This window comes from Rhododendron vialii, chromosome 6a (assembly GCF_030253575.1).
Source record: "Rhododendron vialii isolate Sample 1 chromosome 6a, ASM3025357v1".
Taxonomy (NCBI): domain Eukaryota; kingdom Viridiplantae; phylum Streptophyta; class Magnoliopsida; order Ericales; family Ericaceae; genus Rhododendron; species Rhododendron vialii.
The window spans coordinates 15956934-15973560 of record NC_080562.1 but is presented as its reverse complement, the minus strand read 5'-3'; the positions used below and the strand labels follow the sequence as shown (position 1 = coordinate 15973560).

The 16627-nt window shown below is 38.6% G+C and overlaps 1 protein-coding gene across 1 annotated transcript; it reads right to left on the bottom strand.

Moving 5' to 3' along the window:
- Positions 1-2908: 2908 nt before the first annotated feature.
- LOC131329087 (uncharacterized) lies at positions 2909-9447 on the bottom strand. Its single transcript, XM_058362154.1, has 5 exons — positions 8718-9447; positions 7135-7602; positions 6483-6860; positions 6288-6355; positions 2909-3291 (listed from the first exon to the last, which is right to left on the bottom strand). The coding sequence occupies exons 1-5, from the start codon at positions 9324-9326 to the stop codon at positions 3078-3080; spliced, it is 1737 nt and encodes a 578-aa protein (XP_058218137.1). The 5' UTR covers positions 9327-9447; the 3' UTR covers positions 2909-3077.
- Positions 9448-16627: the final 7180 nt, after the last annotated feature.

Sequence of the window (16627 nt, the reverse complement as noted above, 5' to 3'; positions counted from 1 at the left end):
AACATTGCACAGTTTCTGGTCGAGGTGTACCTGTACTAGGAAAAGCTGTACATGTACACCATGGACAGATTTGAAATGTTTGCCAACGTTCAACAAATCAAACCCCGATTGCTACCGACACTTTCGCACATCATTACAACATCAAAACTCGTAGTTTAGCTATTCTCCGAGTGTCTGGTACACAACGATAGGCATATCCATATAACCTCATTAATAAACATGTAATTTAATGTAAATATGATCTTTTACATATTAAACGATTAAAGAAAATAGAAAAAAATTTACGGGTCTCTACACATTTATTGGCTAGTTCTCAGTAAATCAGTTTTTTATTTTTTATTTTATCCGCCAAAACGTCCCTCAGGCTCTCAGTAAATCAGATGATTATTGGTTTCTATCAGAAATTCAGTGCCAAATCGAAAGTTGACCATCAACAAGGAGGCATGGTGTGGGCAACATGCCCTTAGAAATTCAGTTTTCTAAAGCAAGGCCCGGATTGAGGGAGTGCTAGCGGGACAAGCGCTCAATTCAGAGTTGTCACTTGGGTTTGAAGGTTCGACACCCAAGGAACCAAACTTGAAACACCTTATACACTATTTGATTTGAAAAAGTGAAAGCACCAGTCCGTCATAACCATATCTGGGTTTGGGAGCCAGGTTATGAGAGGGAAAGGGTTTTAAGGCACCCCTCTCACCCAATCTAGAGATCGGTCTGTACTTAGGCATTTTATTAAAAAGTTTCGAGATTCTTCTTTATTAGTCAATTTCTTAGTCAATTAGGGCAGGGAAACAGTTAAAATGGGGATTTAAACTGTAACATATTGCAGGATGTGATAACATAACTTGCATGGATGATACAAAATGTAATAAATGGGAAAAAAACCAAGTACTGCCCAAAAAGTCAAAACAGTACACTATTTGAAAGTTGGCGAGAACAGGGGACAACTTGCATGCAATGATCTACGTGCATGCAAGCCGACCTGCGCGCATCAAACCCAAACGAGCACGCGTGTATTGTCCTTTTAACAGTTCTGATTTTTATCCTTTTCTAGGCTCTGGAATAACCAGTACTCACCCAGAACCAAACTAAGCAGTTTTATATGTACAAGGGGACTATAGAACTACAAACAGAATAGATATTAAATGAAATGCACCCCATAAATAGTGTGGGGAATAAAGCAGAGGCCAAAGGCCAAGTTACCCATGCAAAGCCAACTACTGGGGTCAGTTATCAACCTATGTGCGCAAATCAGGGATAGGCACGCGCTTGTTCTGACTGGACTTCCAGTATTTGGTGTTGCATGCATGGAGACATGTTCAGAAGCAACCCAGGAGTAAACCAAAGCAGCAAACATGCATATTGAATAACTACTAACAACTTTTAACACATAAAACAATAAATAAGTTTTAACATGCATCAAGGTGCTCTATATACTATTAAAAACATAAAATACCAACACCCCTATCCGCACGCCGGTCTGCATGCGTACTGACAACCAGCGTGTGCAGGTGTGAAGGTCAACATGGCTTTTGTAACCCTGCCAGTATTAGGACCAGGACTAGTATAGATTACCAGATTTGCCTTGCCAGCTCCCCTCAGGGATCAAAACAGTAAGACTGTAAGGTTATAACTTTGCTTGAGGCTTTGAAAATGGATTTGAAGTTTTGGTGTTTGACGGTTGAAAATAGATGTAGAGAGTGTTTTAGTTGTAATGAGGAATGTGAACTTTAATGTAATAGAATTTTGGATTTGAGAACTTGTGACTTGATCACCTTAGGGTTTTGAGAATTTTTTTGTAACCCTTTATAATGGAAGACCAAGGGGCTACTTATAAGCAAAGAGAAGGTGGAAATGGTGGAGATACAACCAGCCAACAAGGCTAGTTGTGGTTACTTGGTGGTTAAGCCTTCTCAAAAGGTGATGGGAGAGTTTGAGTGGGGAGACACCCCAAAACCTGCTGGAATACTGTTCAGGCGACGAAATCAGAGGTACTACGAGTAATAGACCCCTAATGATCACAAAATTTGGCTGGCAAAAAGGTGAAAGGGACAGGTGCTGACCGGCGTGCGCACGTTGCAGACCCGCGCGCGTGTGTCAAACCAACCACCACACTGGTCAACGGTCAAAGTTTGACCTTTGACCAACACCTGGCAAGTTGACTGGCACGCTCAGGTTCTAGACTAACGCACGTTGGTCAAATCTTCGGCCAGGGTTTAAGGTTCAAAAAGGGTTCCAAACATTCCAAGTTCAAATCATTTCCATACTTAAGACTGTTTTTTGTCCAATTCATCATCGGGGAAATAAGAAACCGAAAAACGAAGTAAATCAATTGGGTGACCCAAATTGAGGTGTCTACACATGGAGTAAGGAGATGGAAAAACTCTCTCTCTCTCTCTCTCTCTCTCTCATGGAGTAAGGAGATGGAAAAACTCTCTCTCTCTCTCTCTCTCTCTCTCTCTCTCTCTCTCATATATTCACATTATACGTACCACACACAACCACAAAAATTCAAAACTCCTTCCCCTAAAACAATGTGCATTAAGCTCAGCATTGTTCCAAGCGCACACAAATTGACGATTTATAATATTCTAAGCCTGCAAAGTTTCATTCACCCATGTAATTTAATAATGCAGAAATTAAATATGCGTTCAGAAGTAATTTTATCGTTGAATATTGTTAAGAAAGCATAAGGTTGGAGACGCACCCAGAACTCGTACTAGAGTTAGTGTAACATAACTGATGCCACAACTTGAAAAGCTAACTGTTGACTCGGTTGGGGTGTAATTGAAATACACCACCAGACCTCAAGGGCTGAACTAATTTTGCAAATGTGGAGGGGATATCTGTAGTTAAGAAAAAACTCGTGGGTGTTAGTGATATTTACCTAATCCCACTTCTGCAGACAAAATTTAACTAAGAGCCCCTTGTCCTTCAAAAGAGAAACAGCAATCAACTGCCAGTGTTCAGGCATAACAAAAACTTACTCTACATATGACACATCTAGAAGTTCAAAGCTTCAAGTCACAAACATTTTTACATGCAAAGAACCTAACCAATGATACACAAGACAGGGACTATCAAGACATGAATGTCATTGCTTGCCGGAAGTCCATAGACTTGAGCGCGGATTCTGGGAAATGCTTCCCATTGGGTACCCACAGCCCTCCTTTATGGGGCACCAACAACTGTGGTTGTTGGGTAGTCTTTGCCGTTTCGCCAAATTTTTGCTCAGCCGGGTCTTCCTTCTTCTTCTTCACGAATTCAAAGAACTCCGCAACTTGGCGTGCATACCTTCGCAAAATTTAAGTTGAAAAGGGTCAATTTAAATTGGATGTCTGGATATTGGGACAAACACATTGACAAGAACGCATAATCAACACCCATTTTCTATAATAACCAGACAAAAATGCAGAAGAAACAAAACATTCCAAGTGGAAAACAGATGAAAAAGAAAATTTGACCCTGGTGATTGCACTTTGAGACCAAAATGTATATATCATTGACCAAACCATTGAGGAACCAATAAAATATCAACCTCATGGTTGAAGATATTTCTCCAATCTGACAGCGATAATAAGTACTAAAAAAATTAGCAGCTGACATATGAATTGGTTTTACCATGCAGTTTAATCAGATATCCAAGTCTCATTAAATTTAAAGGCTATAACCTCCTTCATGTCCTGGTAGCCGTCAACTTGGAAGAGAACACCACTCTAGAGTTGGTCTTATGAACACATTTTGTCGGTACTTTAACACCAGTTCAAGATTTTCAGGCTTGCCAGAATCGTCTTACTGCTCTCTCTAAATGGCAATAATAGCTCAGGAAGATATCACTCAGGCTCCATAGTCCATACCGCAATCCTTTTGTTTTTTGCCATACTTTTGGAGAAGTGGATAGATGTTAGATGTCAATGTTAGGAGGGAGGGAGGGGGGAGGGTGGGACTTGAACCCCGCACCTCATGGAAGGGGTAAGAGCCGTGCCAACTGCACTGGCGCCCAGTTGCATACCGCAATCCTTGCTCTGAGCTTATTAAATGACACATGCATGGTCAGTATTGAAGCATCATTTGGCATTTAAACCAGTATGAAATTAAGACGAGTGGAAGCCTAAATAACAGGACAAACACATATCACTACTCATAGAAGCCAACAAGGAAACCTTTTCCAAAACCATGTCTCTAGTTTGATATAAACAGTGCGAACTGCAAAGATATAAGTGTAATACAAGTGATCCCCAGCCACATAAGTTATACTACAATACGCACAGTAGCAAACCTCCAATATGCATAGAAAAGAACTGGGAATTTCTTAGCATAGTCACGACTCACCAGCCAAACAAAAAGTTGTTTACTGGTCTTCTAGCTCTTTACATTAGCTTTCATGGTAACTTAAGACATTGTGTGCATGTGTCATGCTGCCATATCCATATCGGCACAGAGTTACTACGTGGTAAAGTCACCTAGTGCTAATAGCCTAATACTCCCGACCGTATTTAATAATCTCGCACCATATCACCTTTCATGGCCCAGAAAGTACCATTACAGGACAGTAATGCTATGATTTTCGTCGTATTGGTCCAAATTTAATTTCTGGCCTCCACCAGACAACCACATCAAGCACCCTTGGGTTACTTCTTTTGCTCCTCCATGGAAAACTGATCTTTCTTGGGCTATTTTTGTGAGAACCCACTTGGGATGGAATCCCACATCAGCTTGGTAATGGAAGTTGATGTGGTATATAATGAATCGCGAGCAACTACTGTATAACTCGAGGTTAACCTTTTAAGTCCCGTGGTTAGGCTAAGAGTTAAGCAGGTCAGCTAGTGCAGGTCGTGAGAATTTTCCTTTGCTATCGTTGAGGCATTTCATTATTGAAGACAGGCATGGGTTTCTATAGGATTAGCCCTAACGTTATTGCTTAGTTTCTGTTATGTCTTGTTTTGACTCTTCTACATTCTCGTTGTACCGAAAAAATAAATAGCATTAGTATAGTTACTAAATATGACAACTATTTTCATAAAAAAATATTGCTAAGTTTAGGTGTGATTTGAGAGGTGAATACTTTCGCTTACAATGTAATAAAGTTGCTCAATTTACTGATCATGGTTTCACCACTGTGTTGTTTAGTTAGTGAGTACACTGCCCAATGTATATGTTTTTCTATGTACTAAACTTGAAATGCTATTCTGGAATGCACCATCTACCTAATAAAACACAAGGGTGTGGGGACCACACAAATACAAGTTGAAAGAAGGGCTGAGATTCATTTGATCTAAGGGCTGGCAATGCAATCTCCCCAAGAAATTAAAGTGCCCATGTTCTATACATATATTACAAAGCTGCCATCAAATCACTTTTGCCCTAGCCAGCCACCGGTTTGCACATTCCAAAACATTTCTGTGCTTTCAAATTTTGAAACCCACTACGCCATTTCATCTCTCTCTCTCTCTCTCTCTCTCTCTCTCTCTCTCTCATGCCAACAACGTTGCTCCCCCCGCCAAGAACTAGACTTTCGTCCCCGTTGACTTCTAATCCCCTCCCCTTCCTCTGCAGCCTGTCGGGGCTTCATCTCACCACCCTGCCGCCTCCAACCTGAATACATTGAGGTTTGAAAAAAAAAAAAAAAAGGCACATACATATATTCGGCACTTCAAATCTAGAGAAAAAAGTTCTTCTCAACGTTTGTACCATTCAGAAAAGGACTTCCCTATCTGGCATCGAGCTAAAGAAGAGGAATGATCTTGGGTGTGTTTTTTATGATTTGGGAGAATGTGGAGTATAACCTACTGGAAAAATATTAGGGCAGTACGAAATAGGGCATTATTTGCTAATTACACACTAATGAATCGATTTAGTGTTTGAGCCACTAGCTAGCAAGTGTCGTGGGCACAGACAATTTCAACCGGGGTGCGTAGTGCCATAGGCACGGGCAAACACTAGTGCATATATACAGCACCAATGATACGACAGAACACTTCCTGATCCTGGATTCATAACTGTCCCCAAGACTATGTTCAAGTCTCACCATGGATCTGGCAATTGAATAAAATTAGCTCTTAAGTCTGAGTCCTCCCAAGGGATGATGTAAAATGACGCTAGAAGGAAAACAAAGGTCATATGTTACACAAAGCATCTCACAAAGCTTAGCCAAAGTATAATGCTATTCAAACAAAGCAAATAGTAATCTCTACATAGTTTGTAGATAGTCAGAAATAGGACCAAACAATGTAGCAACGGAAGATATAAACTTTAGTAAATATAATTTTCTAGGCATTGAAGGATCTTACTCCCGCTTTGCTTCAATATCTCTGCCAAAATCAATGTTCGGTTCGCAGTCTAGAACCAAGGCAGGAACCTATCCATAACAAACACAAGAACATTTTACAAATTATCACAAGAGTCAAGTAAAGTGATTTAGTGAGACTGGAGCTACAAGTCTTGATGCTGGTTAGGATGCATTTTAAGCTAAAAATGAATATTACCTTTTGAATGCTTGAATGCATATGATCACCCTCCAAATAGAACACACGGTCCCTTATATCAGGATGCAGAGAGCAGTCCACATGGTGGGGTAGCTTACTGACAGACAATACCCCGTGATTTCCACTTTCAGAAGGGAAGAGCCAGTTCTCATGCTTTTCGTGCAAGTCGCGAAGATAGTCCAAGGAGATGCCACCTTCCTCTGCTCTTTTGCGTAGCATCATCCGCTTGTGGCAGGTATCAGGGCTTGCTCTAAGATAGATAAAAGCATCTGGAATAAGCCCAGGCCACCAAGAAATAGCTGGATTAAACCATGAGTCATAGATGCTTATCTCCATCTCACTCATCCAGTTTGCTTCATGAACAGCTCGCACAAAGACCTTTAATCACGTAATTAGATAAAATGCATCAGCATTACATTTGGTATCAATAAAACAGAGAAAAACTGAAAGAACTGCCACAGTATATTGAACTAGTTACAGTCATGCAGAAGTTCAGAAGATAGTACTGAATAATTTTCCGTTTCACTCTATTTTGTGAACTCCGCTCAAAATGATATGTGGACAATATGGAGGTATCAACATGCTTAATATTAAACACACCAGACCCCACCCTAATAATACATAAGAACACCAAGAAAGATATGAGGCCTACCATCCTATCACTGAAAACACTTCTCTCCATCAATCTGAGAGGCTTAATGCCACCAGACGACTCCCTCTCCTGCATAACTCTCGTAACAAACACATAGTTTTGGAACGTATATGCATATCGGTGCGGCTCAGCATAAAAAGCATCCAATACATTATGGTGATTTTCTCCAACATCCTGCCACTTGTGAATAGGTTCCGGAACAATTTCTACAAGGTCTTGCAGCTCAAGGGTTTCATTAGCAATTCTCTGCAGGAAAGTAGTCTTCCCAACACTGATATTTCCTTCAACACAGAAAGTGAGCCTTTTTTTAGGAGTTTTCTGCACATCCGAATCAGAACTGTCCTCCTTTAACTCTTCATCTACACTCTTTTTGATAAAAGTGGTTATACTCTCAGCATGGTTTCTGTGAATAATTCCAACTGAGCTTTGTAAAAACTCAACCATCTCCTGACTGGACCTCCTGGAAAACTGCAAGAGAGTAAAGAAAATCCCATTCAGTTTGGAATGCACAGTTCATACTCAAAATACAAGATAAAAGCTTAAATCACCCACAAATAGAATTACCATGAAAAATGAGCCTGACTCTTAGCTTTAGTTAAATCACCTCAATAAACCCATTATTGTAAATTCAACAAATAGCTAGCTCTAACATGCAGAGAAAAATTTCGGGGTGTGTGTTCAAACTTCCCATATGTGGAATGGAAAAGGTGGGAGAAATTGAATACAAATGAAGCTCGAACAAGTAACTAAAAGCTCGGTTGTAGCAAATTATAACCCACCAAGCACTATTTAAAACAAATAGAGTGGACAAGCAGAGTCAGTAATGTAACCCGACAACCCAAATAAAGTAGCATCTCAACCCCAACAATGACCCACCATAGGAGCATGCTGGAGGCCAACATAGAAAGTTCAGAAAACCATTTAATCTCAGACCAGTCCTACTCTCAATACAAGGTAATGTACCTAAAATCAGCTAAAAAATTATATGATATGATTCATTGACCAACTAGTCAAAAGATATATAACCCCATAGGACCAGACTACTTCCACTGTTCCACATGCCCAAGGTGTTGTGCGTATCATGTTTTGCAAGATTGGTTTGCCAGTTGACACATAATCCCTCCACCAAATGCCAGAAATGACCTCCCACGAGATTTTCAATTCAAACCCACGTCTAATCCAGCGAAACAAACAGCAATTAACCTTATATACAATACCACATACCCCAGCATAATGAGTAGCAGAGTTTGTTCTATTGCCAGCCCAACGAGTACAATACTCAGCTATATGGGTCAGCCTACATGCACCTTGACTTATCATTGGGACCAATCCCACTCCACTAGCAGAGGGCCTCCGTATGGATTACACACCAAAAATGTGCCAACAATTGGATTTCACCCCACAAATTATTGCAATCAAACACTGCAAAAGCGCATCAACAACCCCATGTTCTATCCAGCCAACAAAACGGCCTAGAACTAAAAGTAAATTACACACAAACATACAAGGCAAGCACCATAAATGACCCCCCCAAAAAAAGGGAAAAAACCACAATGCCCCATGATACTACCATAGCATAATACCTTGTCTTTGTAGAGTTGTTTAAGGTCAGCCACACCAGCAATACCCTTTCCAACTAGCTTCCTCAAATTCCTCTGTCCCACGCCCGGAATCGTCAACAAATCTGGATTTCCAGCCATCCCTTCTCCAACAGCCGAACCCTTCTGCCTCCTATGCAATCTCTGAGGCTTCTCTTCCGAACCCTCGGCAGCAGCAGAAACAGTAGCCACCACGGCCCGAGAAAAAGAACCTGGCAAACCCTTGTCGGAAGCCGTGTGAAACCACGCGGCTCGCGCCTCCTTTTGCACGACCCAAACCCTAGAGGAATCCGTACTGACGATTCTGAAACGGCACATGCGGCAGCAGTAGGCGGGCGACGTTCGAGGACTGACGGGGGTTTTGCAGAAGGCGGCGACGGCGTTGTAGGTTGCGGCGGAGGGCATTGCAGGCGGCGGAGGCGGGGGGATGGGTGTGATGGAGGCCCTGGTCTTTTTATTGAACCCTAGAGGGAGAAAAGTGGTGGTGGTGGTGGTGAAGGGCAAAGAGAAAGAGGGGAGAATGGGGGTATTATTACTACCCGCAGCAGAGAAAAGGATGGGAGGAGAAGGGCTTCGACGCAACAGCTTTTGCATCCCTTCCGAGCATTTCTCAGTCCCAATGAGAGAGAGAGAGAGAGAGAGAGAGAGAGAGAGTTTTCTGCACAGTCGGTGTTTCTACTCGGAAGAGGCTTTTCAAATTGGAAAGGAGGCTAACGGCCTGTTTGATGGAAGATTGTTTAACATTGTTTTTGGGAGAATATAGAACGAGGGTAGATTTGAAGAGGGAGCTGGGGAGTGGCTGCCCCTAGCAGCTTTGGGGTTTATTTCGATTTTGCTCCGGTGATCAGAAGTGTTCATTTCGTAGAGTTTGTCGAGTATAATAACTGTGTAAAAAATTAGCTTAATTGAATATTATTAAGTGTCTGATCGGAACTTTTTTATCTGGAAAAGAATGGATCCAAAACACTGGATCAAATCCATGGTAACCCATGGACTGAGAGTTATATGAGTTCCGATCATGCACTTAATGATATCCAATTAAGCTGATTTTTTGGCATAATTGTTCTACTCGACGAGCTCTACGAAGTGAACGCTTCCGATCATCTGAGCGAGACCGGAGTGGGCCCATAAATGGGCACAACAGCCCCCGCGTCCATTTGAAGGTGGATATGTAACGAGGGTGATATGTTAAGAATGGTAGTCCCATTTCTTAAGAATGATGGATTTATAATTGGGTGATTGGGTGATGTTTTAAGAAGGAAGATATAAAAGGTGGATTTGATGAGGAATGGGGGAAAATGAATTGGAATTTATTTTGTTGGTTTGTTTGTTTGTTTTTTTCCCCCCTGTTTTATGTGGTACATGTACATAACTTGCAGTTCATGCAGTGACTTGGCTCTGCCTATAATCATCTTGTATTGCAAATTCAGTGTAAATATAATGAAAGTTTGGCTTACCAAATATGTAATGAAATGAAAACAATACAGAGGATCGGAAAAGAACTAACCTTCTTATTAAGGGAAAGAGACTGCAAATATTATAAGGGAGAGAGAGAGGCGGAGTGCTTGGTTTTTACAGAGAGAGAGGGTAAAACCAAAAACCTGCCTAAACAAAAGCAGACGCGTCCTTTATATAAAGGACTCTACAGGAAAAGAAATTATTACAATACAACTGTATAACTGTGGAAATAATTGACAGACCAACTTTTCCACCGAAACTTACCCTATAATTGAGTAACTTTGAAAATACTCCATTATTGAGCTTTCAAGTAACACTTATAATGTACTCTATTATTGAGCAAAATTTGATTTGAAGCTAAGCAACCATTATTGGTCCCGCTTTTCTTTTCCTTTACGGGTTTGAGTGGTCACAATTTCCACCATGCTGTCCCAAAAGTCGCCCAATGTGGGCTCATGCTGATCTTCTTCATAAGGGTCTTGAGATTCACCAGCAAGACAAGTAAAAAGATTGCTGTCAGCCTCATTGCTGGTGGGTGATGTCATGGATGCATCATCGGAAGCTTGATTGACCGACTGTAAAAATTGATCCTTCATATAATCCATCGTTTTAATAACAATTTCTTCATCAGAAAGGGATGAATTTTTGGCCCTTATTTGAGCAGAAATTTCCAAGAACGGATTCTTGATTGAGGGTTTTTCCCTCTGCTGAACCTGCTTGGCTAGCTCTTGATTTTTCAATTTTATTATTGATAGTTGCTCCTCAATTTGGAGCCCTTTCCACCATTTGTACTGGTAGAATCGTTCTAACATTGGAAATCCAAAATTGTCTTTGGCAACTTGAATATCCCATCTCCAGATCCATGGGATTCCGCAACATGCCATAGCTTGAAGGAATAATTTTCCTTTTGGAATATTGGGTCCCCATAATTGAGACTGAAACTTCATGAAGGACTCTATTTCCTCTTGTAAATCTTGTGGAAGATAATCCGGATGTGGTCCAAATTTGTTCCACCAAGATATAAACCAATTTGGAAAATCATTTTGTCCAACAGATTTTGGACATATCTTAAAAAACCAAGAATGCTTCTTCTTGGGAATTTGATAATAAAAAGCTTTAGTCCAAGCCTCAATATAATCCCAATAATTATATTGGACTGTGGATGTTATATTATCCTTTTTCATAGTCAATATTCTTGACTTTTGTGGGTGAATTCCCCATCTGTGGACTGGAATAACCATCTTTATTATGGCTTTGCTATAACTGATTGGACCATTCTTTTGATCCACCTTTTCGTAAGTGTGGCTAAATTCCACAGATCCTGTTTGAATTAACATTTGCTCATAGCAAGGACGATATTTCCCTTCAGGAACTGGATATCCCATTATATCCATGTATCGGGACCTAATTTCCCAAGGATCATCTTTGAATTGTTCATCCTGAGATTCCAGGATCATAATTGTCTCAGTTAATTCTGAGGTTCTGAAGACTTCTTCAGTTTGAACAACCTCCGCCATTGAAGGTGATGATGGTGAGGCGAAATTAGCCTCTTGCAGAGATGGATATTGCAATCTCTGAGCCTTCAAGTAGGCTTCTACTTCTGCTTGGGTCACCTTCGGACGACCCCTGCCACGAGGAGAATTTCCTTGACCACGACCTCTGTCTGGTGGCCTGTTCATTCTGCAAAATTAAGCAGTAGATAATAATATTAGCTCCGATTGAAGCCTGTCAATTGTCAACTGGAGAAATTCCATATCCCAGTCTTCATCATCATCAGTTCCATATTTTTGATAATGTCTCAATAATGCCTCTCTGGTATGAACCCATCGTAGAACATTACTACGAGTATGAGGCCATTTTAAAATTGTCATTTCAACATGGGAGTTGAAAACAGCCCTTTGCAATTTCAGATATTGCAAAAATATTGTTCTTTGCAAAACAAAATTATTGTGATTCATCCCTGCAAAAATTCACGGGTAAGGAAATCAGGTAGAGAATTATTTTCTCCCTTAATGTATTCAATTTCAAAATCAAAGGCAAATAATTCGGACTGCCAACGGGCAAAAATTTGTTTTGAAGCAAGATTTTTAATATCCTGTTTCAATATTTGTTTAGCTGCACTGCAATCAACTTTGATTAAAAATTGTTGATTGAGTAAATCATCTTGAAATTTATTTATGCATTTAACAATAGAAAGAATTTCTTTCTTTATTGTACTATAGTTGGTTTGAGCATTTTTAAACAAACCAGAAGTAAATCTTACTAATTCTTCTTTATTAGAATTAGTATTATATTGTTTCAAAATACCTCCATATCCTAAATTCGAAGCATCTGTCTCTACAATTTTCTTCCAATTAGGATTAGCTATTGCTAGACAAGGCAATTGCTTTGCTTTTAATTTAATTTTTTGAACAGCCCTAGTATGCTGTTCAGACCAAGGAGGAGGATTCTTCTTAAGCCTATCATATAATGGTGCAGAATCCTGAGCCAACTCTTTATAATAGTCTCCTATATAATTGAGACTTCCTAAAAATCTTTGCAATTGGGTTTTATCTCTAATTTCATCCGGAAATTTAGAAGCAAATTCTATACTTCTATCAATAGGGATAATTTTCCCTTGGTGAATGTTGTGACCTAAGAATCTGACCTTAGTCTGAAATAATTTCATCTTAGGTGCAGATACAACTAAGCCATTTCTTTTTATCACATCTTTAAAAATTCTAAGATGTTTAACATGTTGATCTATGTTCTCAGAAAATATTAGAACATCATCAATATAACAAATTGCAAAATCAGAATGGGGATAAAAAATATCATTCATAATATTTTGAAATTCTGAAGGTGCATTCTTCAGACCAAAAGGCATAACATTCCATTCGAAATGACCAAATGGAACAGTAAATGCAGTCTTATATCGATCAGATTCCTGTATTTGAATCTGCCAATAACCTGATTTTAAATCAAATTTAGAAAAAATGACTGCCTTATTCAGTCGATCCAACAAGTCTTTTTTATTAGGAATAGGATACCTAATCCACATTAAGACTTCATGTAATGGTTTATAATTAATAACCAATCTAGGAACACCTCGTTCCTTTTCAGCATTTTTATTAACATAGAAAGCTGTGCAACTCCAAGGAGAATAGCTTTTTCTAATTAATTGTTTTTGAAATAAACTGTCAATCTCATTTTGACATAATTTCAAATATTCTTGTTTCATTTGAGAAGGTCTAGCCTTTGTAGGAATTCTTTTTTCATTAAAATCCTTCTCATAAGGTAATGAAACAACATGCTGTTTCCTATCCCAGAACGCATTAGGGATATCACTACAAATTTCTTTTTTAAAACTTTCTTCTATTTGAGAAATTTTCTCTTTTAAAAAGGGTTTTTGTAAAACCTCTTCAATATTCATTATTTGAATCTCTTTTTTGAGAAAATTTATTTGTTTATCTTTATGAGAAATTTTTCTCATTATATCATTGATTTCTTTGTAAACAGGTGGAGATACAAATTCAAAAAATATCTCATGATCACCTATATGAGCAGATATTCCAGCTGTGCTAGTCTTCATGGGAAGCAACATTGATAAAAAAGGAGTTCCAAGGATTAACTCCTGTTGAAGATTCCTAATACATAGAAATGTTGTTTCTAAACAAACTCCCTTATTACAAATGTAAACATTATTGAGTTTGTATTTAATCATCATTTTTTCCCCACTAGCATTAGTGAGACTTTGAGAAGTTTTCTCAAAGTATTGGGTTAGAATAATCCCTTCTTGGATACAATTCATATCCGCACCACTATCAACCAAAGCAATAATATTGTTGATAGTGTATTCCTTATGGATTACCAAATTAATCTTAATATGCCATTTTTGGTAAACCACTTTGTTTATGGAATTCAAATAGGCTAAATCATCAACCTTGCTTGATTCGCCCTTATTTTCCAAGACAACCAATCTTGTCTTGATATCATAAAATTCTTGAGCAGCTTTGCTCTGGAAGGTCTTTAATGACCGAATCTCGGCCTTCAGAGTATTTATTTCACTCTTTAGATCAGGAATTGTAACAGGTTTAAAATTATCTACTTGTTCTAGACGATCCAGAATAATTTTCAAACTATAATTTTCATTAGGAAGCTGGGGTCTTTCTTCCTCTTCTTCTTTCATTGAAGATATACAAGTTTCTATTACTTTCATCTTAAGTTGGGGATCATCAATTTGATCGATAACTTCTAGAAGACCCTGCTGTTTCTCAGTTAGAACATTCACACTGAGACCATTCATTTCTACTATTGCCTTCCAATAATCATCAGAAGTCGAACATTCAATACCATTGCAATTGCAATTATCAGTGATCTCCTCCTCTTCTGAAGTGGAAGAGGTATCTTCATCCTCAGAAAGATCATTAATCTGATCTTCGGAATCAGAATCACTAGAATCAATTAGAAGTTTGTAAAGGGTCTGCTTTAACCCTTCATCCAATTGAAGTTCTTCTAATTTCTTTTTGGTCTTGCATTTGTTTGCATAATGACCTATTCTGCCACATTTATAACATTTGGCAGAGACCCTCTTTTTTCCTTCATTTTTCTGCTTTCTAACAGTATTCTTAGAATTTTTTGAGCTCGATGGCTCATCCCTATCCTTATGTTTCTTCTTCCCATATTTCTTTTTAGAATATTTTCGAGTAGTCTTATTACTACTCTTATTCTTATGAGGTTTAGAATACTGGGGAAGATCATAACCAAATTGGTCACAAAATTGTCCTAACTCTTGTTTACCGGTTAGGTTCTGCTTTTTCAATTGATTATGCAACTTTATGTCATTACACAAAGTCAATCCTTCCTGGATAATTATGGCTATAAGCTGGTCATAAGTGTATCTATTATAATCAATGGATAGACCATTATTTTGGTCACGCAATTTCTTCCTAATTTTCTCAGCAAAGAAATAAGGCAAACCATCAACAAATTTTGACTTCCAATGCTCGCTATTAGCATCAATTCTCTGCATAACTTTTGCAAGGAAAACATCTTTATACCAACGAAAATGAGTTAGCGTTGGACATTTTAAATTTTGAGGTAGCTCTCTACTCCTTTCTCGTTGGTTATCCCAATGACCAACAAAATGTAAAATAATTGACTGGACAAGAGTGTAAACAGCATCTTGCCTTATTGTGCCAGTCTCAGTTGTCTTAACTGCATTTAAAATTTCTTGTCTTTGATCTATGGTTAAAATATTATCCCACCAACCTTTAAGCATACCAGTGAATCCAACTGTGATCCAACCGGCGACTTCCTTATCCTCATTTTTATTATTAGTACAAATTGTGCTATACATCATCATTTGATGTGCAACACCAAAAATTTGATATTCAGTCATACCATCTATGTTCCATTCATAGATAGTCCTGCCACTATAAGACATCTGTTTTTGAAAACCAGATTCTTCATAAAGCATATCTTGTGGAGTAGGTCTAGGATAATAATACCTATCAGCTCCACCATAAGGAAAACCTTTGGGATATTGGATTTTATTAATAGTCTCATGTTGAGACTGAAGAAAAGAATTCTCTAATATAATGAAAGTTTGGCTATGACTTGGGTTTGAAAACATTAGTACTGCTTGTAAACCGGTCCCACATATGTGTGTGTATACTGCAAAAGAAAGAGCGGTATTAAGGTAACTTCGTGACTTCTGTTAATAGAGCAAGTCATGTTTTCAATTTATGGTAGTTAGAGGGGGTTAAATGTTGGATTTTGTAGTATGAAGGGGCAATGTGTGACCGGTGGTAGTTTGGGGGTTGCAATTTCCCCAAGCAGTAATGGTACACACAGCAAAAATGCACAGATTTGTTGTGGAGCCACTACCGGTCCCATATAAATAATTCAAGCCATTCATTATAACTATAAAATATTTTTTCAAAAGCCTCCACGAAAAGTTAGCTCAATTCGATACTTATAGATGTTCGATTTAATCATTTAACTTTTCATTTAGATTTTAGGATAATAAAAAGTTAGATGATTGAGTCGAACACCTATAAAATATTGGATTGAGCTGATTTTTTGCGGGACCCTTAAAAAAGAAGTGTTTTACATTTAATGAACAACTAGAATCGTTTGCATGACACCCGTAATAGACCCACACACAAATTTGTGCGCAATTTGTGTGAGAAAAATCTGTGTGCACACACACAATAGCTAAAGCAAAGCATAGCAGGGACTGCAAAGAGAGGTGCTATATCTGTGCCAGTGTAAAAATCTCTTTTTGGTCCCGTTTTGAGTCTCAAAAAATGATCGGAACCGCTCATTTTATTTAAAATACTTTATATTTGGCTTTTACAAAAAAATAAGCTCAATCCGGTATCGGTTAGGATGTATACGAAATGTCCAACTTTGTTCCAGAATTTAAGTCTAAATTTTATAGCAAAGTTGAATGT